We start from the raw sequence: 27,094 nt of genomic DNA, 5'->3' as shown, positions 1-27,094 counted from the left end.
CGTATTATTCGACAAAACAAAACAAAAAATGTACAATCCCGTGATAATGACGCGTGAAATACGATTATTAATATTATACTCTCATCCCACAGATTTATTCTTCCTTTTCTAATCTCTATCTCTTTTTTTTACTCTTATGGTAATACACACACACACTCGTCGAGTATCAACGAAGAAGATCTTTGGCCCGTTCGGACTTACATAGGCGCATTTCGATAATAATAATAATATCCGGAAGTTGTTATTTCTATATACTTTGCACGTTGCCCGTAGATTTCATTTAAAAGTATACCTCTCGCTATGGCCGATTAGGGTTTACGATTTGCACGACAAATAGAGCGAATTTCCTTAAACACCCCTCAACCACTCCTCCCTCTTTCCTTCCTCTTCTTTCCCATTTTTAATTACTTTTTTTTCCTTTTTCTTTTTTTTTTTTATCTATATTTACAACTATGTCGACAAGAGTATACGTGAACTTAATCAATCGTTCGATATGCGACGAACAAGAACGGTTATCTCTGACCTTGATACTTTGCTCAATATCATCTTCATAATTTTCAATCCCGAATACTAGTCTTTTTTATTTTATCTTCTTTTTATGTTTGACCTAACTTTCATTGTTCTTTCTCGCTTACTCGTGCACGTGCAGGCACTTCAACGTAATTCCTCTAATTCCTAAATCTTCTCTAAGCCATTACCACTCCCTCTTCTTAGTAACCCATTTCTCACCCTACTTTACCCCCTCTAACCCCCTCCCCAATAGTCCAATCCTTACACCTTGCGGAGATCAAGGGTTAGATTTATGGATACCGAAATTCGAGCTTTCTGATTTCTTTTCTTTTCTTTTCTTTTCTTTTCTTTTCTTTTTCCACTTATTCGTGCCAAGATAACGACAATAAATTTCAGGATATCGTAGGAGGATTGCAAGTACTTGCAATCCAAAGATTGTTGACTTCTTTTAACTTGTTTTCCGTCCTTGTAGCGTCCATTTTCCCTCGCGGCACTGTTTTCTAAACCTGAAATAAAAAAAAAATGAAGATCGTTTAATCTACTCGATGCTATTCGTAGTTCATTCGTAGTCTCAAGAACATAATAATGTATAGCCTAAATTATGTTATACTATTCGCGAAAAAGGGGTGGGGAAGGTAGAAGGTTGGGTTAGTTGCTTGCGCAAGTGGGTGGTTTAAACAAATTTACGGAATACGAGTTGTGCGCATGCGTACTTTATTAAAAGTATTTCTATGGAGGTTTCTAACCTTTAAGATAGTAAGTTATCCTTATTCCTTTATGGGTCATTTATTGTAGTGAGTACAATACGTCACTGTGAGGGTTAAGGATTTTTACAATATGATTGTAAATGTTTTTAATAAAATTATTAATTTTTATTGTTAATAATGATTAGAAATGTAAAATGACAAATGTTTTTACGTTTTATTGAATAGATTTTCATTGTTATTTTGACATAAGAATTTTAGATATTAAGTGAAATCTTAATGTCAAAGTGTTTATTATTATAAATGGTGTTTTATTGAAAATAAATATTGAAAAAATATTAGTATAAATATATATCATGTTAATTTTGATTTTCTAATACTTTTTAATTAAAACATATAGAAGAGTTGATTAATATATTTTTAATATTAAATTACATGGTATCTCAATTAAAATTCCATTCAATTTTATCAGCATATTCTATAAGTAAAATTAAAAAGATGTTTTATAAACATACGATCTTAAATGATTAATTAGAAAGTTATAACAGAAATATGGTCTAATGATGAACTGGTGTTTGATTTGACCGAGATCTATCTGAATATATGAACAAAACATATTCTAACCTCACTTTTAACCTGAAAGATTAACTGTCGAATTTCTTTAACAAATTTAAATAACGAACAAAATTTTGAAATTAAACTATAATTATTATCGACAATTTATTCCCATATGATATCAAACAAGAGATCATTCTATTTTTGTTTATAACTTTTTAAAAAAGTATGTAAAAGATTATGTCATATGAACGTAGTTTTCTTTTAGAAAAAAAAAATTAATTAAAATAACATTCCCATATTTATTTAAATATTATATTTAATAAAAAGCCGATGAATAATTGATCGAATTAAATGTTTAGAAAAAAAAACCAACGAATTTTGAATTCAATCCAGGATATATATATATATATATTATTTCTCGCTCCAATTACGAATCACTAAAGGAAGCCGGAACGTACGGGACAAGTTCGCAATCCTATGAAACGAATTTCCATCCATTACTAACCTATCTGCCTCTCTTTCTCTTAAATAAACACATACATTCGCATACACATTATGATACTATATAGAAACATGTAAATAATCACGTGACTATCGAGAAGGGGGTAAAATTGAAGCAAGTTCTAACGAGCATTGGCAAAGTAAAAGTTCAAAGGTCGAATTATCGATAGAATAGTGCGATTAGGACTTGAGATCCGCTTTTAAAATCATTCTCTAGTCCTAACCGATTAGGTACGTTAGATAACACTTCTCTGCACGCGTTCCTGCTATTTATATTTTTATCTTTCTCTTTTTCTATCATTTTATCTAACGTTATAGTAAGAACACAATCGTGTGACTCGCAATTACAAGAAGGCGGATCAGTAGTGATACTGTTGATACTGTTAGGCACCTAACCGGTTTAGAGAGGTGCTACTCTAAACGCACATACGTTGGAGAGGGGCTACACAAAAAGGTCGAACAGTAACACAGCATCTAACTTCTTAACAGGGTATTACTATGTTTTTTTGCATATGTATGTATATATTTATATACTTATGCACGTTTGTTGGTATAATGTGTGGTGCCACTGTGTGGTGTGGATCTAAAACTCCTGCACGCATACCTTTACATCGATACTACGATTACCGTGTCTCACGGGTGGACATGTCCGGCATACATTCCAATACGATCGACACACCCGATACATAAGTACAAGCTTTCTTAAGGTTTATTTATTTATTTATTTATTTGTTATCTTTACTTTTCTTTGTTTTTTTATTTTTTTACGAAATAGAACAATAGTCGAAAAGAGAAAGACTGAGAGGTTAACCAGATTTTTTGGATTTGTGAAATTGATATCAGAATAAGGGGGTCAAATGTGTTTTCTGAATAATTTTTCAAATTAAACGTTTTTAATTTTTAAGTTGTTAGTTCAAATAAAATTTATATATAATATTATTATTACTGTAAATAATATTCCCTCCTTCTCATCGTTTTTACAGTTTTACAGTTTTTACAGTTTTTACAGTTATACATACGATTTACAGTAATACATACGATTATTTTCGTATTTGCTTAATTTGTTTGTTATAAATAATAATTTCAAGTTAAATTCGTTAAATAGGTTTTCAAGAGACAATCTAATAAGATACTTACTGTATAAGATCATTTAACATGAATTTTAGCAATTAAACAAACACCGTGAGTTTAGTATTAAATGATAACCTCAAAATTGTAATACTATTTAAATATAATCGAACAACCAATCGCATTAACTAATTTTATTCAATTAATTAACTAATTTAATATCGAATAAAAAAGTCCAGTTAATATTATGCTTCGTGTTATAAATATAATTTTAAAAAATGAGATTTAAAAATTTCGTATCCTTTATAAATTGCAATAAAAAAACATCATCTATAATTAATACTATTTTAAAGTAAATATTATTAATATCAGTCGCGTTGACTGTTCAACGAAGATGGGATTATATATACCGCACATAGAATGTGAATAATTCAAACGAAAGATATATACACAGTGAATATTTTTGAAACGTATGAAAAGCTATCCATCCTTCGCTTGTTTCCTGTTTTGTTTTTTTGATATCCACGTCGTTATTTTGACCACTATCTCTCTCTCTCACTCTCTCATCCACTCTCTCTTTAGGTCAGGTTATTCGTCCTCGAGTGAGCTCGTCAAGTTCTCTAAGCGAAATGACACGAGTTGTATGACAAATGGCATGCGATTATGCGACAAGTCGGTTCGAGTATCCTACCGCGTGTAGTGCGGATAAACCGTAGTTGTCATTTTCATGAACAACGAATTTAATAAGCATCCGTTATTCTTCACCACGAGGTATACTTTTCAATGTCCTTCTCTGTTTCTTTCTTTCTCTATCTCTCCCAAATATTTTCTGTTTCTTTCTTTTTTTTTTTCTATCTCCGTAATTTTTGTCCTTTCTATTTATCTTCTACAATTTTTGACTTTAACATATATCAAACGATTCATTTTAGAAACTTAACACAATGTAAGAATAAATTGTATCTTATACAAATTCGAATTTGAAATGGATAGAATAATAAAAAATCAAATCGAACGATCGGTTTTAGAAATGGGAATTATATACGAAGATACGTATAAGCCCTTTTTACAGAATGAGTTTCTATAACACAGTCGGAGTCCACATACTTACTCGATCTACCAATGAAGTCAAAATAACCTTTAGAATATTCATGAACGAGGTTCCCTGTCTCCCAAGTGACAACCGGGACGAGTGTCTCGATCGAGAATGAGAGAAAAAGATAGAATGTGTGTATGTATGTGTGTGTGTATGTGTGTGTGTCGTAGAGAAACTGCAGAGAGACCCTTTTCGTCTCCATCTCACGAAAGGATAAATCTTGAACTCGTGGAGAGAACGGAATACAAGTATTGCGACACACGCTGAGCAAGAATCCTTTTGCGCGACTCGCTTTTTTCCAAAATGACTCGATGAGATATTAACTTCGATCAAGCTAATGGAGGTTAGAGAGGCGAGAAAGTTGAGTTGCTTTTAATGGATACTTTCAAATGATATGGATTAAGGAAATGGATAATCATTTGTCATTAAAGAAAGGATCTTGTTAGTTTCGGGGATAATATTTTTGATTATTTTTGATTAGGTATTTTTGAAGTAAATGTTATACGTCGATATATGAAATAAAATGTTTCAAGGTTTTCTATGATTTGTATTTATTTTTTATAATTAGTTTGTATTTTTGTAGTTTATATTTAGTTTTTAATAATTAAGGTTGTAAATAAATGGTCAATACTTATTGTTAGTGTGTGTTAGTGATTAAATAAAAAATTTATCGGTTTTAGTTAATTTATTTAATAGGTTATTAATTGTTCTAATTGAAAATTAGTTTAAATAGATGTTTACAGTATTTTAAATAAATAGTTAGTGTTTATATTAAAATATTAATAAGTTATATAAATGATCGGTAAATTATCAATAATTTTAAAATAATAATTTACGTTAATGTTTTTTAATAATAAAAGAAAATCGGCATTTAATATAGATGATCGTTGTGATTAAATATAAATGAATAGAAAATTTTTTAGTATAAATTCTAATCACGTTTAAAACATTTTTGATCAATATTGTGAACGATTAGACAACATATATAATAAACAATTGGTATGCAATATAAGTGATCGATATTAGATTGATAGATATAAGAATTGACAGTATTTGATTTAGTTTGTCAGTTTTGATAATAAAATAATATGAACTTTGTAGAAAAATGTAACTTTACACAGAACCAACCCTGACCTTATTACGAGTGATACAAGTTAATTTAAAATTCTGACAAATAATTAGATGTTTATATCGATAAATTATTTAACGATTATTCAGACAAATTATTAGATATTTAAATTGACAAATCATTAAATATCTATACTCAATAAATTATTCATTTTTTCTTATATTTACTAATTTTAATAATTTTAATAATTTTCAATTATTCTAATATCTATACTGAAATACTTTATTGTAAATTATTAAACAATTTACAATTAAACATTTGACTGTCAATTTTAATGATCAAAAATCAAATATCTTATTATAAATTTTAATAATATTTATTGACAAAATATTAGCATATATAATCCTATTACGTAACCTTGCTATTATAAATATTGATCATTCATTTAATATATACAATAATGAATTATTTATACTAAAAAAAGAAATATTCGTACATATAATTATTATTAATATATACCATTATTATTTATAATCAACATATAATATTTATAATATCCCCACGTATATATTATTCATTTATACCGATAAAATATAAATGCGGAAATAATATAAAAAAAAAAAAAATTAAAAAAAGAGAGAATTACTAGAAACTAAAAGTTAGCTCATCGATTCGAAGAAATTTAATAGGGACACGCGACACAGGGGGGATAAAAAGAAGAAATAGAAAAAGAAAAAATAAAAGAACCTGTTTTATAAATCCATTCGTTATTATCTCTAACGGATGTTTCCCAAAAATTATTGAAACGTTGCGAGACTCAATAACACACTAATACGTTAATCATCTCTCTCTCTCTCTTACAAACACTATCTTTTTAAACCAACAAATCATTTTAAAAGTAGACATTTGTTAATACCAAATCGGTTAAATTTCATGTTGCACCGATAAGACTACCAGTTTAAAACATTTTACATACTCATTAGAAGTAACCCATCTTGTTTTGAAAGATACACCGTGTCAAATAGGTTAAAAACTTAAGTATTTACACACGTAACATAAATGTACGTATCACTTTCGTTTCTTTTTTGTAGAACATTCTAATAAAAAAGAAAAAAAAAACTAATACGAATAGAACGCGAACTATACACTCACGATATTAACACCTTAAATACATTTTATGGTAAAAGATAAAGATAAATAAAAGTTTCAGATTAGTCGTCAGAAAGTGGTGGGACAATAAAATGAATTTCACCTGGACTTTTACATATACTTTAATATCCATCACGTTTGTGTGTATATTTATATCTCTATATGTGTGTGTATGTGTGTGTTAAAGCATATGCTCTTTCGAACGCAAACCAACGACGTATATCACGGATGAGAATCGTACGTGAAATTACGAGCAGTCAAATGATCGTTATCTTAATAAAAGCTTCTAAACGTCTGGATGGTTAATAACAATTATTCTCGACAAGGTACACCATGTGTTATTCTAACATCTATGCGATAATGATATCCGTTGAAAGATATGATAAATAAAAAATAAATTAAAAAAAAAGAAAGAACAAAAAAATTATAGAAGTAAAATGAGAATAGAAGAATAATAAATGAGAGAGAGAGAGAGAGAGATAGAGAGTATTATAGATTAGTTTGATTCGTTCAATCGTGATTATTCATTCATCGTATGATTATTTTAAGTATACTATGTATATTGATCGTGTAAAGCGTTGACACGAATATCTATCGATCTTTTTTTTTCTTTCTTTCTTTCATTCTTTCTTTCCTTTTTTCACTTTTTAATGCGAGTAATTTATATCTTTATTAATAAAAACAGGAAACACACGTGACGTGTGCGTCTGCGGTCTTATCTTGTTATCGGAAATTTATTATTATTGTTATTATTGAACGTGAATATTGTCACGTTTGGTGGAATTATTCAAAGTTTGTATATCAACGTGTAAGATCGATGAATTTACGTCTGATAACACGTTTGGACGATACTTTTGCTTTCGCGTTACCTTGCGTTCGTTTATTTCTTTTTTTTATTTTTTTTTTTTATACGGATTCCAGATTCCTAGATGGAATTTCTTGATTTATTTATAGAAAAAGAGTAAGATGCCATTGGATGTTATATCATTCACGTTTTATAAGATTATGCATAGTTTTTATGAGATATGATTTATTTGATACGCGTGATCTAATATGTGTGAGTTGTAAATTTATTTTTTTTTTTGGAAAGGATTAAGTTCCTGTGGATTTTATTGATCGTTGAAGATCTATGTGAGATTATAGATGAGTTATTTTGGTTTGAGTTTTTTTTTTTTTTATTTAAAATCTAGTGAATACGAATTCTTAATAAAAATTTCTAAGAAATCATTTGGTACGTTAGTTCATTTATATTTTCAACGATTACGCGTGTTTCAAAGAAAAACGATCATTTTTATCGAATTTTTGATAATGAAAATCGAAGAATAAAATTATTAATCAAAAATTGAATAATTTAAAAATAATAAATTGAATAATGTAAATAATAATAATAATATATAAATAAATTAAATATGGAAATGAATTCGGTGTCGTGATGCTAAATTCGTTGCATCATTTTCTTTCATTCATTTTTTTTTGTACAAAAATTAATAATTAAAGTCTTTAATTCTGCAACATATTGGGTTCTACAATATTAAACAAACCTACCAACATAAATTTGTTAACAAATACAAATGGTATCGAAAATTAATCGATCGGGAAAAGAAAAAATATTCAATAAAACGACAAACCACCAAAAACGTCCCGCTAAAAAGTATCCCAACGACGAAAAAAAGAACCTATCCATCACTTTTTTGGTTTTTTTTTTAAAACAAAAAGTGAATCTTAAAAACAAAAAAGAAAAGAATGCATAATATAAAACAAATAGTAAGTAATCGTTCGGACAGGCAGAGCCGGATGCAAAACGGTGGTCCCCGAGCATTGAAAGTTCTCCGGTTACGCAGGTAGCCAGAAAAGTCGTCTGCTAGCGATGCTTTGCGAAACAGAACATGAGAAACAGAAAGGAACAGATAGAAACGAAAAGAGGACGACTAAAGGAAACGGAACGCAAGGTAAATCCCCTTGGGCTACTGTTTTGGGGTAAGCAAATCTCACGATCTTCTGTTAGAACGTGTAATAAACCTAAAGAAACGGGGACTAAACAACAACAGGCGTGCAAACAAAGTTATCTTCTTTTTCGAGGCTAAACAAAAATAGGGATCTAGGACAAAGAAGGACACCGTAAACTGTTTTCGTAAAAATAATCAAGAATTCCAAAAACGCGAACGTGTCAGTCAGATCCTCTTTTTATCCGCAAAAGTATTTTCGAGTTAACCGAGGAATAAAACAAAATACAGAAATAAATGAGGATGGAAAGAAAAGGAAAGTGATGGAGAAAAGGAGAAGTGGGATAAGGGGTGGGGGGAGCTGAGCAAAGGATGGGAGGAAGAGGTTTGAGATGGGTGGGAGGGGGTGTTAGAGGGTAGGAATCGCGAGAACGGTTGGTAGGATTTATTAAGGAGACACCTGAATCCTCCTGGAATCTTAAAGCCGTTAAAAAGATCGCCTATCCTTTCTCCTTGGTCCGAAGTACTCGGGACGAGTTTCGTTCCCGAATGTTGCTTCCCGATTGGTGGTCGCGAATTTTATGCAGATAAAGTGAGATCGTGTAAATATGGTAAGAGGTAAGGTGTTGAGTTGTGCTTTGGGTCAAAAGGAAGGAAGGAAGGAAGGAAGAAAGGTAAGGTAAGGTAAGGTAAGGTAAGGTAAGGTAACTGAGGTTGAGGTTCTCCAAGCCAGCCCACCATCTACCCTAATGGCAATTAAATATCCTCACGCTAATTGCCAATTACAGGGCTGGACGTCCTAGGGACGTTTCTTCCTCTTTTCACCTTTTATTTGTGTTTCTTTTTTCTTTTTCTTTTTCGTTTCTCTCTTTTTTTTTCGATCGAAAGGAAGAAGAGACGAAAAAATAAAAAAAAAAAAGTAAGAAGAGGAGCAAAGGAAAGAAGATAGTCTCTACTTGGTAGGTGCTGCCAAAGGCACTCTACTGCAACTTGGTCCTTATGCTCTCGTATACCTGTCCGTTTGTATAGTAGGAAAACGAAGGGGCAACAGGGAAGAGGATGAAAGATCAAGATGCTTGAATGTGGAAAAGAGAGAAAGAGAGAGAAAGAGAGAGAAAAAGTGTGTTTATGTGTAAATGTGTGTATGTGGTACGTGTGTGTGTTTGTTTGTTTGAGAAGGATGAGGAGAGTAGCATTATAAGCGACCAAGGCACGAGGAACCAACAACGGTCTCTCCGCGTTGGGATACTCAATGGTGAGGGGTTTGGGGGATAAGAGAAGAGGCAAGAGGTGACGACAGCGAAAACTAGTTTATTTGGGACGCGGCTATAAATTAGGATCAGATCGCCACGAGATAAGGGAGTACCGGCTAACACCCGGCTCCCTCCGAAAGGATGCTTCTTTCTTTCATTCTTTCTTTCTTTCTTTCTTTTTTTCTTTCTTTCTTTCTTTCTTTCTTTCTTTCTTTCTTACTCTCTTGACTTTTGCCATCCTACGAAAGCAACAACGTCCATCCCAATCCACGACGAGTTTTGCGTTGCAGAAGCCGACTCTTAGGAAAAGATTCAAGCGAATCTTCGTCGTCACCTCGTTTCGCTCGAGATCTCTAATGTGAAAGGTGAGACAAGGCCGATCTTTGTCCACTTTCATCCTGTTAACGTCTACCAACTGATCTATGTTATTGTTGGAATCATTTTTTCCTTCTGGTGGAACTGAACGGGGTATATTTAAATTAAGTTGATTTGTTTTTTCTTTGAGATTTGTTTTGACAATTTTTTTTTTTTGAAATGAGTAAGGGGAAATTTTGTTCGTTAATTATTATGATTAGGTATACTTGAAATATTTATTAATTTAACTTACGTTTATATAATTCTCAAATGTAAGGATAATTATTTTAGTAATTTTTATTTGATTGAATCGAAATGTTTCTATGGTTTATACTATGAGGTTTATTGATGTGTTATGTTTTTTTTAGATTTCTAATTTCGGTAATCACCTATTAAATTTATTAGATATTTATTTAGTTGAAATTTATTTGGATTATTTAACATTACGTTGATTTGATACTCAAGTAAAAGATTTTGAGGTTATATTAAATACAGAAAATAATTTAGGTAATGTTTATTTTACTTGTTTACGTGTTTTACTTTATTAATTTTTGTAAAATATAATTAATTAATAAATATAGTCAAATATATATACTTCAACTATTTATATATCTTTGCATGTTTATATTACTAAAGTGAACATTTTGAGGTTATATTATACTTATCAAAAAATGTGAAAAATTTTTATTTAAAATTCAAATAATAAAATTTAATTAAATCATCTTCAATTAACTCGATGAAAAATCAAATTAATTCTCTCTACTAACCAATATTTCGATCAAATAAATCAACTTACTCTGATTTCTTCGTTAATTTCATGTTTTTTTTATGCATTTCGAAAGATTTCGTTTTAATTTCTAGAAGTATCTCTCTCTATCGTGGATTTTTTATTCTGGATTTTGGAATGCATCAAAAAGTAATTTATTTTCTAACTCATAGTCAATTCGAATTGAACTGAATCAGATAACCCCTTTCGGAACGATGTAGAAGACTTGACTTTATGGGGACTTCTCGAGAGGTTTGGGAAAAGACGAACGGCTAGAGTAAACCCTGGAGATGAGAATATCGTCCTATCGTTTGTAAGGAAACGAGAGAACAATTCTTACGATTCTCTTTTCCACTTCGCAATTTTTCTTTGAATTATCTTAGATTCCTCTTGATTTACATTCCATGCATTTTTACTTTCTTTGTTTTCTTTTTCTATTATTATAATTACATTTCAAATGACAGATGAATTATTCATTTGTTATAAACCTATTGATTTATTGGATTTTTCTAAAAATATTCTTTGTATTTTTGAAAAACTAAAATTTTCATGCAATGTTGGTTGTTTAAACATGAAATACTTAAACTTCTGACTTCAGTAATTGGAAAATGTAAACATTTTATTCTTTATAGTAAGGAAAAAAAAAATAAAAAAAAATTCATTGTTAATATTTTTATATTGAGAATAAAACTTTTATTTTATTAGTTTATATTGTTATAAAGATAATACAATAGTAATTTGTAGGAAATACAAGTTGTAAATAGTTGTAATATATGTTTATCGAAATTTTTAAACAAAACAGTCAAATACTAAAATATTCAAACAGTTTATATATATTAGTAGTACTGTTGTTATATATATACTATACTTTTACTTATATATATGTATATAGTACACCGTTAATTAATTGATTATTTATTTTAAAACAAAGATATTCAAAAAGAAAGCGGTAAAAAAAAGTATACACACAGTTAAAAAATTATTTTACGATTCGATACATACCAATTATTTTATCTATTTTTCTTCTTAGCTAGTAATCTCATAAGCGGTTGATACGACACTAAACAATAAAATAGGAAAAAAAAAATTATATTCTAACTATTACGCGACTAAAATAAAAAAGAAAAAGAAAATAAAAAAATAACGAATAAACATATTAACAATAATTTATTACGGAACAACCAGTATTAAAACACGTAAAATTCTCGACAAAAAATTCCCAAATAAAATCCTTCAACAAAGAGATAAAAGCGGAAAATTAAAAAAAATGTCACTTTTAAATCATAAATTGTAATAAAACTAAATGAAATAATAACTTCCGATAACATCTGTACATAATATATACGAGGATATATTTTTAAATAAGCACGTAAAATGAATTATTTATCATTTAATTGTTCATTCAATTGAAAAAAATGAATTAAGTAATCTGATACAAAAAATATCTTCTTTAACGGCTAACTTCATACTAACGAACATTCATTATCGACTAACTTCATACTAACGAACTCGCTTTAACGGCTAACTTCATGCTTCCGATGCAGGATGCGCGCGCAACTAAAATTTCACTCTCTCAATGCGCGTTAAGAAGTATAAACTTGAAAAATATTGGAATAACGGAACGTCAAGAAAGAGGAGAAACTCGGAATAAGATGGGAACCAGAAAAAGAAAGAAAGAAAGAAAAAAAGAAAGAACATAACCAAAAAATATAGAAAAAGAAAGAAAAACAGAGAAAGAGAGAGAAAGCACTGTACGTTTTCAAATCCGATCGTCTTTCGTCGCATCGAAAGGTATCTCCTTCGTGAGAGGATAGAAGAGGAGAAGAAGAAGAGAAGAAATGAGAAGAAGAAGAAGAAGAAGAAGAAGAGTGGAAAGGTGAGGTGAAGAGAGTGTTGGACCAGGCAGCCGCTGAAGTCGTTCGTTCGGTTACTAACGCGACAGGTTGAGGTGTGTCCGAGTATAGTGTTCCCAAGCGTTACACGCACGCAAGGACCTACGCGTGTATCATGCGTGTGTAAGAGAAGGACGAAGCTAGTTCAGGACGGTGATTCCATTCACTGATTGAAATCTCCGTTCATTTGTCACTGTCAAGAAGGTGGCGAGAGACTCTTTCTCTCTCTTTCTCTTTCTTCCTTCCTTTCTTGCTTGCTTGCTTTCTTTCTTCCTTTATTTCTTTTGACTTTTTTCTTTCTTTTTCTATTTCTTTTTATTTTTTTCTCGCCCTCCAGCGACTGCCCACGCGCTACTCAATACCCCACACAACACTGGCTATTATTATTTCAACGGGAGAATCTCAGGCTAACGACCAATCGACGGCTCACACACTGGGATATTAATTCTTTATCGATCGATCGTCGTCGTTCACTGTTGTTGTGTTATGTCCTTAGTATGATTTTTTTCGGAGTCCTATGAGAGGTAAAACTGACATGACCAAATGATAATATGAACCGGGTTGTTGTCAGAGTTTCTAGGTAAACAGAATCCAACTTTTCATTTTGATGTCTCTTTTTTTTTCTTTTATGTTACTTAACTCTTCGAGTGCTACGGGCGCATATATGCGTCCAACGAAAATTATTCGCCTCTTTTGTTATCTGTTTCACGTAAAATTAGCCTACATTTATACAAAATATGAATTAACCCTGCGATGAATTTGAAATCAATGAAAAATAATAAATGTTGGTCAATGATGACGATAATAAATGATTATTTATTCCTTATCGATGGTCCGCAGTTGTGATCAAGTATGATTTTAATGTTACGAGAGTAGAACGAAAAATCTTAAAACAACAAAACGAACGAGTTTCGTGATGGGTTTTAAAATAAACAGAATCCAAGTATTCGTATTAATATCTGATGATGTTCATTCGTTTTTTTCTCAACCTTGTATAATCCAATTATTTTTAAAGTTAAGAAATATTGCAGACAAACGTCAGTTATTCTTTTATTCTTGACTTAAAATAAAAGTTTGTCTGAAAATAAAGTTGAAATCTTATATCGATTAATAAGAAAAATAAATCTTGGTCAATGGTGCCAACAATAAATAAATGTTTATTCTTTATTGATTGCGAATAGTTACAATTGTTTTGTTCCTTATTTTTGTTGTTCTTTCATTTTAAGTTAAATATTTAACGAAACAAAGTAGATCTCGAAAAGATGATAAAATTTGTTATCAAATTAAACGGACAATAAATTCTTATTCCAAGAATCTTTTTTTTTTCTAAAATTTCGTGATCTCCACAATAAACATTTGCAATTTGATATTAGGAGCATCGGTTACATATTACAATATATACAATTTCATTGAACTACATTAATTATTATTTAGACTTAACAAAAATATTAAAAACTTCACGCACGAATTATCGATTAATCTTATATTAACAAATTAAAATAGAATTAAATCTAATATACACGTATTTAAAGTTTGCAACTTTGAAATAACATGATATTACGAAAGGTTAACATTGCACAGTTAATTTCACTAACGGGGATTAATCGCGAGCGATTAAACGATTACGTGGAATGTAGGAGAAAACGTATCGTATCATGGTCATAAAGCGTTAATAAATGTTCACAACGATTGGTATTCGAAATTCGTTAAATGATTGTTCAAATATAACCTACGACCTATCGATTGTACGTTTCCGTTGATAACTCACCTTGAGAGATAGCGACGATTTTCCTGAGTCACTAGGATGTTTTTTAAACCGGCGATACGAACCCACTACCCATAGATTGTGATCTGAAACATCATCAAAATAAATGTAAACTTCATTTAAAGAACAATCAGAATAGGGTAATAGTTGAGTAGAAACATATAAGACTCTTACCCTTTGTAGAAGGGTTTAAACGCTGTGGTAGCTTCTGTTGGTGGTAAACTGGCAGTGGTTTGGTGTTGATGAAGAATAGAATTTTGTCCCGCCGGTGAGAAGTCCTTGTGCGGTGAGCTTTGTAGTCTCGATGCAAAGGAGGAAGCACCACCAGCAGGTCCAGACGTAGCAGATAAATAACCCCCAGCACCAGGATGAGTGGTTGCGTAATGATTAGGATTACCGTTGCTCGTCTGATTGGTATTCCCAGTAGGGCAATAGCCTGCTGGTGGTGGTTGGATCACCCCATTCGGAGTAGCCACCTTCATATTGGGTGGTGTCTGAGGTGGGGTATCCGTACCAACTTCTGGAAACCCCGCGGCAGCGGAAGAGGATGCAGATGATGTGGTACCAGACGAGGAATTAGGATTGTAATGAAGTTGGCCACCGGATGAGGTTGAAAGGAAACCACCGTATCGCGCTGCTGCAGTGGAGTAAGGTGCCGTCGCTGCTGCCGAAGGACTCATGGAAGCTGAAGAAGGTAATGCGAAAGAGGAACCCAAATTTCCACCTCCAGCACCCCCACCACCGCCGTTGCCACCGCCACCACCACCGCCACCACCAGGTCCTAACCAAGGTTGTTGCGAGTGATGGTGGTGTACTTGATTTCCAAGGTGATGTTGTTGCTGAGCGTAATGTTGTTGATGATGTAGATGATGGTATTGTTGATGATGAGGGTGAGAAGGTGGTGGTGGTGTTTTACAAGCGGCCGTATCCGCCAGCGACCAGATTTTCGGTTTAGTCGCAGGAATTGGTACACCACCTCCACTGCAGTCCGTTTTTATACCCTCGTCCTTCATATGCTCATCCGTTCCATAACCCTGATGATGATGATGATGATGTTGCATCGTGTGATGAAAAGGAAGCTCTCGTCCTCGCGGATCCTCCTCCAAATCAAGATCGTCCTCGTCGTCGAGGTCTTTCTCGTGTTGCAGGTGTTCCGCTTTGACGTGTCTCATTGGTTCTGTCGAATAAATCAATTAACTTCGTTTCAATAAATAAATTAACACAAACAAATATCCCCTTATCATCCCTCTTTACCTTATCTTAAGTAATATTCACGTTAAATATGATGAAACAGTTAATGGGATTTAGACACGCGTATAATGCACTGAGTATCATCGTTAATGGTTTATAATCCCTGGTGTGAAAATGAGACATAAGAGAAGTAAGAGGACGAGTCATCCTGCGGGGCTTGCGTGTTTTGGAAGGGTCTCTCTCCCAACACACCCTTATATAGTAAAGCTGTAAGGGATGCTGTGAAAAAAAAAAGAAGTAAGGAGTGGAGCCTTCAACCACTTTGGGCGCGAGAGATTTCTATTTTCCCTTGAGGCACCGAAGCCGACCCAGAAAAAGACAGAATGTTAGAGAAAGAGTGTGTGTGCGTGTTAGAAAGAGAAAGAGATTGAACGAGTGAGACAAGGCATCTCTCTTTTCTCCTTCTTCGATCCCTCTCTGAACTCTCTCGGGGCACTCTAGGATCGTTCCTGCTGTCTGTGCCAGCTAACCATCCAGCCATCGAGCCAAGCCAGTCAGTCAGGGGTGAGAATTTCATTAAGAGGTTCGAATGAGTCGGCAGAGGGTTTACTTGATGGGTCGTCAAGCGATAATTCCCAAGCTGGAAAGGGGCTGCCGTTGCTACTGCTGCTGCCACTACGAAATGAGAGACAACGAGAGCAAGAGCAAGAGCAAGAGCAAGAGAGAGAGAGAGAGAAAGAGAGAAACGCAAGAGAGAAAGTGAGATCAAGCTTAGGGTGCAAGCACCCCCTTATAAAGAGAACCTTATGGGGCAACTAAATAGATACTAACGTCGAGTCCACAAGTGGCTCTTTAACTTTTGACCCTCTTTTATCAGCCGTTAATCTCATAATCTTCGCGCCAGACCGACTGATATCTCGATCGGGAGAATTTCATTCAACTTACTCGAATCGTTTGTATCGTAAACCAAACTATTATGCATACACGTGGTACGGGTGTACGTATATAATACAACTCTCACATAAGAGATTTATTTTTACGTTGGATTTCTCTTTTTAGGGGGAGGTGCGATCGTTAAATGTTTTACTGGCGAATAAAAAGATTTAATTCGTACGTAACCGGTTATCTAGATTCTTTTATATGTTCATTGATTTAATCCGAGGAATAAAGGAAGTTAATCTCGTTAATAAAATACTTAATTTAATGTGTTCGGATTGAGTTTTTCATCGTTTTTCATTCTTTTCTCTTTTTTTTTTCTTCACCGTGTTGAAGAAAAACGTAACGGTTGACTAAATTTAATGATACATAACGTTGGTTTTATACCAGCAGGGTAAACTTTAAAAAGGCAGGCCCCCTTCGTCAAATATATCCTAGTATAACTCGCGAAACTTTTCAACCCTCTGGTAGGTACCACTACTACAGGCACGTGCTTAAAGTGACCACTACTACTCTACGGGTCCGGTGGTAGTATCACAGGGCGTAGAAATTCATGAGCACAAAGATGGTCTTCTCTCCCCCTTTTGAATTTCCTACTACTCAAAAGCCACTATAAGCATGAGCGTGTAGGACAACGATCTCGAGTAGTCTGCAAATATTTGCTCGCACGTTTACCGGCTAAGGTTTCTCATTAATTATCGCCATAGCCAGACTATCTTACTTCTCAGAATTACCTACACATTATACTCATCGTTTATTCTCATTTATTTTTCTTTTTCCTCCTTTTACTTCTTTTCTTTTGCTTAATTAATAACCCCACCGCCCCCATTAACTTCATTTATTTTACTTTGGAATATTCTTATCTGTAGGATAAGTAAATGTGATGTTGAATGGGGTATCAAATATTTTTTCATTTTTGTGATAATGAGATTAAATGAACATGTGTATTTGTATTAACCCTAGTTTTTGTTAAGCTTGATTATTAGTTGTAGTGGTAAGATAAGTGTCAATGTGTAAGTGAATTACATTAAATATTAGCTGGAATATTAGTTAGGCTATATGATGTAATGGAAATCTAAAGAGTATCATAATATAAATGTATAATTTAGCAACTAATTAAAAAAACTGTTGAAATTAATTGCATTGCATTGCTCGGAAAACCACATGTTAATTAGTAAATATAAATCCGATTTATATTTTCGATATATTAAATTATCCAAAAAGATCCTGTCGAATAATATTATTTATGTAAAACAAACTACGTTTAAAATTGTCTTTAATTAACAAAAATATTAAATTGAATATCAGCATCGATCATCCGAATAATCCTAATTTTGCTTCGCATAATCCAATGCGCTTTATTGGATAACATAAAATTGAATAAAAATGTATAAATCTGCACGAACTATTTCCAACAAATCCCTCCCCCAGCCCCATAAATAAATAAACCTTAAAATCGGTAATACACAGCGTGTCCCAGTAAACCCTGGGAATTGGGTTGCTCAAAAATTTCGTGCCGATTATGATAAAAGCCTCTGAATACATTGAAAATATAAATTATTCGAAACTTTTAGGGGGGGCAATCCGAAAGCTGATTAATATCCACAAGAATAAATAACGTAAAGAAACAAGTTGACCATATTATTCCGGTATCGGTAAATCAAAGCGAATGAAGAGATTTTTCCCAAAATCACGTAACTCCTATGGAAGTGTCGTGTTAGGGGGACTCGTGACGCAGCCGGACGATACCTAGATGATCGGAACAGTAAGGGAGAACGAGAGAGAAAGAGAAAGAGAGAGAGAGAGAGAGGGAGAGAGAGAGAAATAGATAGAGATAGATAGATAGAGAGTTAGAGAGAAGGACAGCAGGAGAGCCGATATTGGCCAATGTGCGGTGGGGTAATGGTGGCCATAGGAGGGTCCGTACCATTCGTCTCGCCGCGGGCGCCGATACATCACCGTACCTCGAACCACTGCTGTCGTCCCATGTATATCCCCACACTTATAAACACATGCACATACTATACACACATATATATATTCCTGAGTACATAGAAGTTTATATATATATAAACTATATATAGACATATAACATATAGATACTGAGAGCTTGTGGCACGTAGCATACATGCTCCTATGGATGGCTACTCAGCCTGGCCGCACCCTCACCAACACAACAAAACTTCACCGATAGAGTAGACTTGACTAGTAGCTGCGTGAGTGAGTGAGTGCGTGCGCGTTAGTGCGCGCGCGCAAAGGCCTGCTCGTAGCTACGACGACACCCGGAGTACGTTACCGTACGGCCCGTTCGCTTCCACTATGGTGTAGAGGGGTATGAGGAGTGGAATGGTGGAATGGTTGGTAGGGGAATACAGAGTAAGAGGGGGGTGAGGATGGAGGACCAAACCGAAGGCCATTAATCTCTTTGCGCGGCAACCCGCAACCCGTCACTGTGTTTACCCACATGTGAACTATTATGTCCGCCCCCACGATATAGTGTGCCTCGTGTCCTGTTCACTCTTACATTGGACTCCCGCGAATCGTCTAACCCAAAAACTTCTCTCGCGGCACGCACGAGAATGAGAAAGAGTTTTCTTTCTAACAGGACTCTGCTGGGGATGAGATTTATAGGGAAAGAGATAAAAGAGAAAGAGAATGAGGAGTTGGTCGAGGAGGGTTGAAGGGGTCTTTGGAATAGGCCGTACGTGTTAGGAATTAGAGATAGAAAGGGAATAGTAAAGGTGGCATGGAATTTGTTAGATTTCGTGACTCGGATTAGTCCAATTAAAGGGATTGGACAATTCATTGCTACATATGGTATTTTCCTTTCTTATGCAATTATCTAGACATTGTAATTAGCGGGACGATTAGGATGACGAGTTTTTCACGTGTAATACTTGAAACTTTGTTGACGGAGCAACTCCATTTCGGTTCTTATTAACATTCCGTTTGAGTTCAATTGGTTGGGGGGAATGAAGGGGTTTATAAGAACGTTTGATTTTGTTGAGAATAGGTGAATCGAATACAGGACGTTCCAAGCATACTACTAGATATATCTAGGATTTAAGATAGCTCTACCATCTATGGATGAATCCCGTTTACTGGTTTAAACCTATTGCTCGAAGCTACTTCTTCAATCTCGTACTCGATCTACTTGAAAGAGAACCGTTTCTCGATTCAGTCGGTCTTTAACCATATAGGGTGAGGTCGTACGAGAATTCGTTCATTGTGGAACGGAATGGATGCTTGCGCAATATCTGAAACGGAGACCGATGGGTACTCGATATCAGGGAAACTAGTCACGCGAGGTAAACACGCTACCGACATTCCGACTCGAAGGAGATCGCGAATTCTCTTCTCTTTCTGTTTCTGTTTCTTTATTTCTTTCTTTCTTGTGTTCAACAAATGCTAATTCAAAATGATATAACGGTCGTGGTTTCGAGTCGCACGCGAAACGTCGGATCGAATGATAGTTCCTCTTCGAAGGATACGTACGCTGTTACGAGTTTGTTATAATTTACTTTCCTATGCTGATTCTTTGACTTGTATCTTTTGTATTTGATTTACTAAAGACTGGTCAAATTGGAAATTTAAGACGTATAAAACTAATTGGACGTAACATATTATAAAGTCCAGTAGTTATGTTGTTTGATTTACTCAATGGTCAGATATGTTTTCATGTTAATACCTTACTTGTTGAGTGATTATTTGATTTACATTGGATACCTTATGTTTGAAATTTAAAGATGTTGGAAACAAATCGGACTCAATATATTGCGGATCAGTAATTTTGTATTATCCAATGGACATATATACTTTGCTGATTGATTCTTTGATTTACATTGGACAGGTTATGTTTTCAATTGGAAAACTTGGAAACAAATTGGATTTAACTTATGGAAAACAAGATGTTTTATTGTCAGGTATTTATCCGTGTAAATAATAGTCATGTTGGGATAAACGAACACTTGTTGAAAGTGGGGGACCATCATTATTATCAACATTGAAATTTTTCCTTGCTTAATAATAACAATAAACATTCTAAAAATTTTTGAAATCTTCTCACGCAATGCGTTAAGAATCTTGAATTCTTAATTTTGTTGTAATCAATTACTCTTAAAAATGTTCATAATTAACTAATTATAGTCTTCATTAAATAGGATCCTGTAAAATGTATATTTCTTGATATCTTTTTATGTCAACATGGAATACTATTGTAACTTCTAAATCCCTGGTCAATCCTACTGATACAATCAGTCTTTCTTTTTAAACGATTCATTTGATCAATCCGATTCACTATGTAAATTGACCCGACTTCAATAACGATTAATGGATTCATCCAATTAAGCTTGACTCGTTACACAGATTAAATCCAATTTCAATATTCCAAATATAACTGAAAATTGTCCAATCATCGATATATCAATTTAAGGTTAACAAGCTTGATTTACTGTGAATGAGAATATTTCCAATTTTCAAATTATTGGGATACGAAAAAAAGTAGACTTGAGAATCTAAAATCTGAAATTTTTACTCTCTAATTTATTAAGTGTAATGAAATCTACTTATGTTTTTTGTATTGTTGAACAATCATAATTTTAAAATCTTAGGTCTATTCTAATTAATACTTTTTTTTAAATAATTAATTTAATTATTCTAAATTCCTATGCAAATTTATTTAAATTCAATAACGATTAGTGAATTTATCAAATTAAATCTGGCACATTAAACTGATTAAATCCTATTTTAATATAAAATTACGGGATCTTTTTTCAAAAGATTTCCAGATAATTTTAAACAATTATTACTCTATTATTTATAAATAAATCAAAATGATTTTTAAATATTCCAAAAATGAATTATCGGTCCTCTACAATTTTAATTTTATCTCCAATACCTTAACAACCAATTGAACTAACATTTTAGGCTACTGTCCGATCTTATATGATTCCAAATAATCCAATCATTAATGTTTTAATTCACCATTAACATTTTTAATTATCAATCACAAATAATTACAACATTAAACATTACAACACTTGCGTGTTACATACATTAAAAAACCGATTAACGTTCCAAGATTTGACCTTGATTTTATAATTTCAATTCCCACTAACATAACCTCAACATAAATAACGATAAAATCAATTCTTTTGTAATATTGTAATTACCATTTTAACAAAATAAAATATTTACAAATCTTACCGTTATCATCAAGACCTCTCCTCGCATCATCGCCAACTCTGTCCCCTCGATTATCATTCGCAAGTTCATCCTTCTCCTTGTTATCCTCCGAATCCGTGAGCACAGCATCGTCATCGTCATCTGTTTTATTTTTCGGTTCCCAGGTCATTTTATTTTCTTTCTTCAAACGTCTTCGTGCGTTAGCGAACCACGTTGATACCTGGGTCAACGTCATCTTCGTTATTATCGCTAACATGATTTTCTCGCCTTTCGTTGGGTAAGGGTTTTTCTTGTGCTCGTTCAACCATGCTTTCAAGGTCGCCGTCGATTCCCTCGTCGCATTTTTTCGTCGCGCGGCTAAATCGTAACCTGCTCCGTATCTGAAAATAAACGGTTCCCTTTTATCATCAAAAATAAAAGGTCCAAAATTAGGATTATTGATAAGAATTTGAACCCTTTAAGTGTGAAACTCGCCTAACAATTACAATTTATTGCTAATATGAAATATTTTGATAAGAATTAAAGGAAAAAAAATTGATAAGCGCAGATATGCGTCCTTAGTCTCCACGGATTGTTTTAGTTGGACGCATATATGCGCCCGTAGCATTCAAAAGGTGAATAACATTTATTAATAAGTATATATAATAAATTTTCGGGTTCTTGTGTGCTTTTTCAAGATCTGATGAAGTTTAATAAGTCTGCTGTTCATTTGTTTAGAGAATAATGTACTCTGGGAAGAGCCACGGTTTTCGAAATATTACAAAATTGTCATCATTTTATTTCTATTTTTAATTTCATGTAGTAATGTACGAAATCTAGCTAACGATTTTCAGAAACTTCGACAAATAAATTACGTGTTTCATTTATTTGTAGCTTCTAATAAAATGTAGTTTCTAATAAAACTTGTAATAACAAAAATAATTACATTAATAGTAATAATAAAGTAGCAATAAACATATGTATACATGTACAAATATTTATTCCATTAAATTGTCCAAAAGAAAAAAGAAAAATTATATAAGTTAACAAAGAGATTTAAAAATAAATCAAATACTAAAAACATAATGATATAAAAACAAACTATAATGATTGCTCAAATAAAAAACCAAAATATAAAACCAAAAACTTAGTCATACATTAATGTCCGAATATTTTAGATAGTCACTCTATATACACTTATTCTCTATAAATAAAAAGGAAAAAAAAAATAAATATCCTTGACGTATATATATATATATATACACAATATATCAAATAGAAGGAAGAGAGGAGGTTGCGGAAAAGTGGCGTAACTTTTGGAGGGGTGCGAATTCCCCGCAGATTTTGACGGTGAAATTCCGTAGGCTTTTCCTAGACGCGTTAGGCTCACCCTTCGAGGTAGGTAGCGTCGCAGGAGTCTTCCACGCACCCTCTTCCAAAGAGAAACAGTGAGAAAGAAAGAGAGAGACAGAGAGAGAGAGAGTGAGAGAGAAGGACATATTCTATCGGTGAACGAAGTAAGATATGGGGTGGGGGAGTTAGGGGTGAGCCTGGAGGAGGTCGTAGCTGATACTCTGGTAAATATATACGGAGAATAAACCCCCGAACGGTGGCGTGATTCCATCGAGCACCCTCGGTGCTCACGCGCTCAGTTCGCTCGCTCGCCATAATGGCGATTCGATCGATCTCCTCCTCCTCCTTCTCCTTTTCCCCCTAACTTCCCCCCTATCCCTTCATCTACCTTTCTCTTCCTCTTACTCTCACCCACTCACTCTGTCTCTCTTTCCCTCTCTCTCTCGTACACATTCTCTGGAGTACACCATCCCAACCCCACGAGGAAACGACGCGAATGTGTTACAGAGTGCTTGCTGTATAATACATATACAGATATAGTATCAAACCATTATATACTAAGGGCTAAAATACCTATCGACGATCTATCCTGCTCGTGAAACGAACCGGCCGTTGCATGTGTTATAGTAGCGGGATATTATAGTGAGAAACACATCGGCCAAAACCCCGAGAACGATATTTCGCCGGGGACCGTAACGAACCTTGGATCGTTCGATGGACGTCAAAAAAAAGCCACGAAATTACGACTCATCGATAAAAAAAATATACATATTGGTATAAGGTTTTTGTCAGTGATACAGTACCAGTGATCTGATGTCGACACGATACGATATTTTTACGAGTAATGCAAACTTTTCGCTTGTATTTTGTTCTCTTTTTTTTTATATCCTTTTTACTTTAACTCTTTGAATGATATGGGCGCATATATGGGTCTAATGAAAGCAATCCGCGTTGACTAAGGACGCATATGTGCGCTTATCAATTTTTTTGACTTTCCTTGGCTCGAAATATCTTCTCTCCTTTTTTTTCTTTTATTTAATTAAATAGTTACACATTAACAGAAAAATTGCAATAGGTCTTCTTCATATAACACAATTGAATAAATTTGTCTAATATACATACAGCATAAATGATATTAATACTCTGTTTTATTAAACTTTACATAGTTTTTATATAATACCGAATGAATTAATCGTGTTATAACACTGTTGTTAACATTGCTTAAACAAATGTACGTATATTACATTTACATGTGTATTATTGTCAAGAGTATAGATTTTAACGCGAATTCCCATCTTGCGTTTGTTTGGATTTTTTTCAGCTTCCTTCTTGTTCTTGTTCTTATCAACGTTCGAAATCTTTCTCCTCCGAAAATAGTTATGCTTTCCAGGAAGACACACTCAAACTGTTTTGGCAAAAGAAGAGAGGACTCTTTTATAAGAGGCACGCTTTGCTTTCTTATATTCAAATGGAGATGTTCCTCTTCCTCTTTATACTACGAACACTACCACCTCTCTCTTCCCTTCTCTTTATGATCCTTCCCTATCGGATCCGATCCAACTGGGTCGACTGTAACAAATGTCCCGATGAGATCTCTCTCCTTTTGTACCGTTCTCCTGTCTTCAAACCCAACACACTTTTACTATGCTTGATCATTGTATCATTCCCTGGTCTTTTGATATTTAACTGGTTTAAAGGTTTCGTAAATTTGTTATCAGTTAAACTAAAGAAATTGATTTATTGTTTGAGGTTAGTTTTAGCATTTCTTGTTCATGAATCATGACTAAAATTCAAACTATATATATATTTGATTATCGTATCATTTTTTAGGTATTCTTTTTTTAATCTTTTATTTAATTTGTAGGTAATTTTTGTTATTATTTATGTAATTAACAATGCAATAAAACAAAAGAACTAGTTAAGTTAAATTTCTGTATTTGTTTTTTATGATTATTTTTTTTGCAAATTAATTCTAAGAGGTAATATCAAAGCAATGAGAATGTTTTTAACATTTGTATTATCAAATTGATCATAAAATTTTAAACAAAGAATTGGATAAGTTCAGTAAAATGATATTATTTGATTTTTAGGTTATCTTTTCAATTAATTCTAAAGAAAAATAATTGAATGTTAATTAGAGTAAGTGTGTTGTTGTCAAACGAATGAAAGAATTTTATTAATTTGTGATCATTCATTTAATAAATGACAAGATCATATACTTTAACGAAAGAAATGAAGTTTAATCCAACGAACTCAGTGAAATGTTCTTTTTTCGAATTTCTTTCCAGTAGTTGATCCAAGAATGACGATTTGATTTCGATGGAAGATTGATAGGAATGAAGGTGGAAACTGTGTAGAAGAAATTGTTCGTAAGATTCGAAAGCTTGAGTGTGCGTTTCACCCTCTATTAAACTCCCCAGGACAAGGGAAAGGCGGCCACCGAGAAAGTAGCGTTCTCCTTCCAAAGCCAATAAAATCGGCCTCTTTTTTCTCCCGATTCGTTCAAAGTATTTCCTCCTTTTACTCTTCCTGATCTCGCTAGGAAACAGTGGAAGAAATGGAATCCTAGTAATCGTTTTTTCTCAATCGATTTTTCTAGTCATTCTGTCTAGGAATACGGAAATGGAACTAACGGAAAAAGGGAACGAACTGAATCACTCGTTTTCACATTTTCTTTTACTTTTTCGAAGAAGTAGAAGAAGTCAAAGAGTTTTGTTCTTTTTTTATTCTTAGAAATCGCGTCCACTGTTTGCACGAGGGGGTGATAGAGATCTTGGAATAACAGAGGGAGGATAAGATAAAGATACAAACGTTGGCTGCTAAGGATACGAAAACCTTTCGCGTAGAATAATAACCCTCATACTTTTGCCTCGATCCTTGTGTTGTTTGAACGACGAAGTACGGGTTTGACATTTTCAAAATTTAACAGACTCGGAATTTTTCCATTCTGTTCTTCCTTAGGTCATCCATGTGATCGGGTATTTGATTTTGAAGATATTATTTGAAAATATTTATGAACTTTGTCGAAACGAGATTTTCGTTTACGTGGATTCTGAATTTTCATGCAATTAATATCAGCATTAATTGGATAAATTGAGTGTCATTAACGTCATCGATTATCTGATTTACAAATTATGACAATAAGTTTTACAAATTAATTCATTGTTGAAATCAATCAGAAACTTTTGACCTAACCTAATATATCAAATTGTACACAAAATGTAGAAATTCACTGTGCTAATATGCATACAAAATAATTAAAGTAAAATAAAGTAAAATTAAAAATAATATTTGCATAATGTATAATATTAGAGAATTATTACACATTGCGATATACCAGTTTTATTTTTCCAGGTAACTTGTTTGAATATTTTCCAATATGTAGTATAATTTTTATTCGGTAAATGTAGGAACATACATTCCACTTTTTAGATGCATAAATATTGTTCTTATTGTTGTTGTCAAAAATAGGTAACAATGACATTTAACTGAACTTTATTATTCGATCCGCATCTATTTGTCTATCTATTGTCACGTCAATTAATTCGATTGTAATAGTCATGTATCATCAAAGTTTCAATTGTCTTTCGTAGAAAGTATGATCCAACAATTACTTTCATTGTTAGTTACATCGATTCATTAGACAGAAAATTTTTACTTATCTTTATTCTCGATTTAAGAGTAGAATCGACTAATGTCAGTATATCGTGTTAAAAAGTAATAAAGAATTTATCTGCTGTAAAAAAAATATTATAAGAGAGAGAATTTTAATGATACTTCGACAAATGGTATTTACCCTTTATAAGTACCTCCCTTTATTCGCTGA

At 33.0% G+C, this 27,094-nt stretch overlaps 1 protein-coding gene across 1 annotated transcript in view; it reads right to left on the bottom strand.

Moving 5' to 3' along the window:
* Positions 1 to 437: 437 nt before the first annotated feature.
* Positions 438 to 27,094, bottom strand: part of LOC122515479 (homeobox protein araucan) — an 85,994-nt gene continuing 59,337 nt past the window's right edge. The window contains exons 5-8 of the mRNA XM_043632847.1: positions 21,958 to 22,316; positions 14,800 to 15,802; positions 14,629 to 14,711; positions 438 to 1,016 (exon numbers count right to left, since the gene is read on the bottom strand). Of these exons, the coding sequence (XP_043488782.1) occupies positions 14,672 to 14,711; positions 14,800 to 15,802; positions 21,958 to 22,316 (1,402 nt within the window). The 3' untranslated portion in view covers positions 438 to 1,016; positions 14,629 to 14,671. The remainder of the gene's footprint in view (positions 1,017 to 14,628; positions 14,712 to 14,799; positions 15,803 to 21,957; positions 22,317 to 27,094) is intronic.

The sequence above is a fragment of the Polistes fuscatus genome, unplaced genomic scaffold (genome assembly GCF_010416935.1).
Source record: "Polistes fuscatus isolate 324 unplaced genomic scaffold, CU_Pfus_HIC Scaffold18, whole genome shotgun sequence".
Taxonomy (NCBI): domain Eukaryota; kingdom Metazoa; phylum Arthropoda; class Insecta; order Hymenoptera; family Vespidae; genus Polistes; species Polistes fuscatus.
The sequence above is the reverse complement of the archived record's forward strand: the minus strand, read 5'-3'. Positions and strand labels throughout refer to the sequence as shown.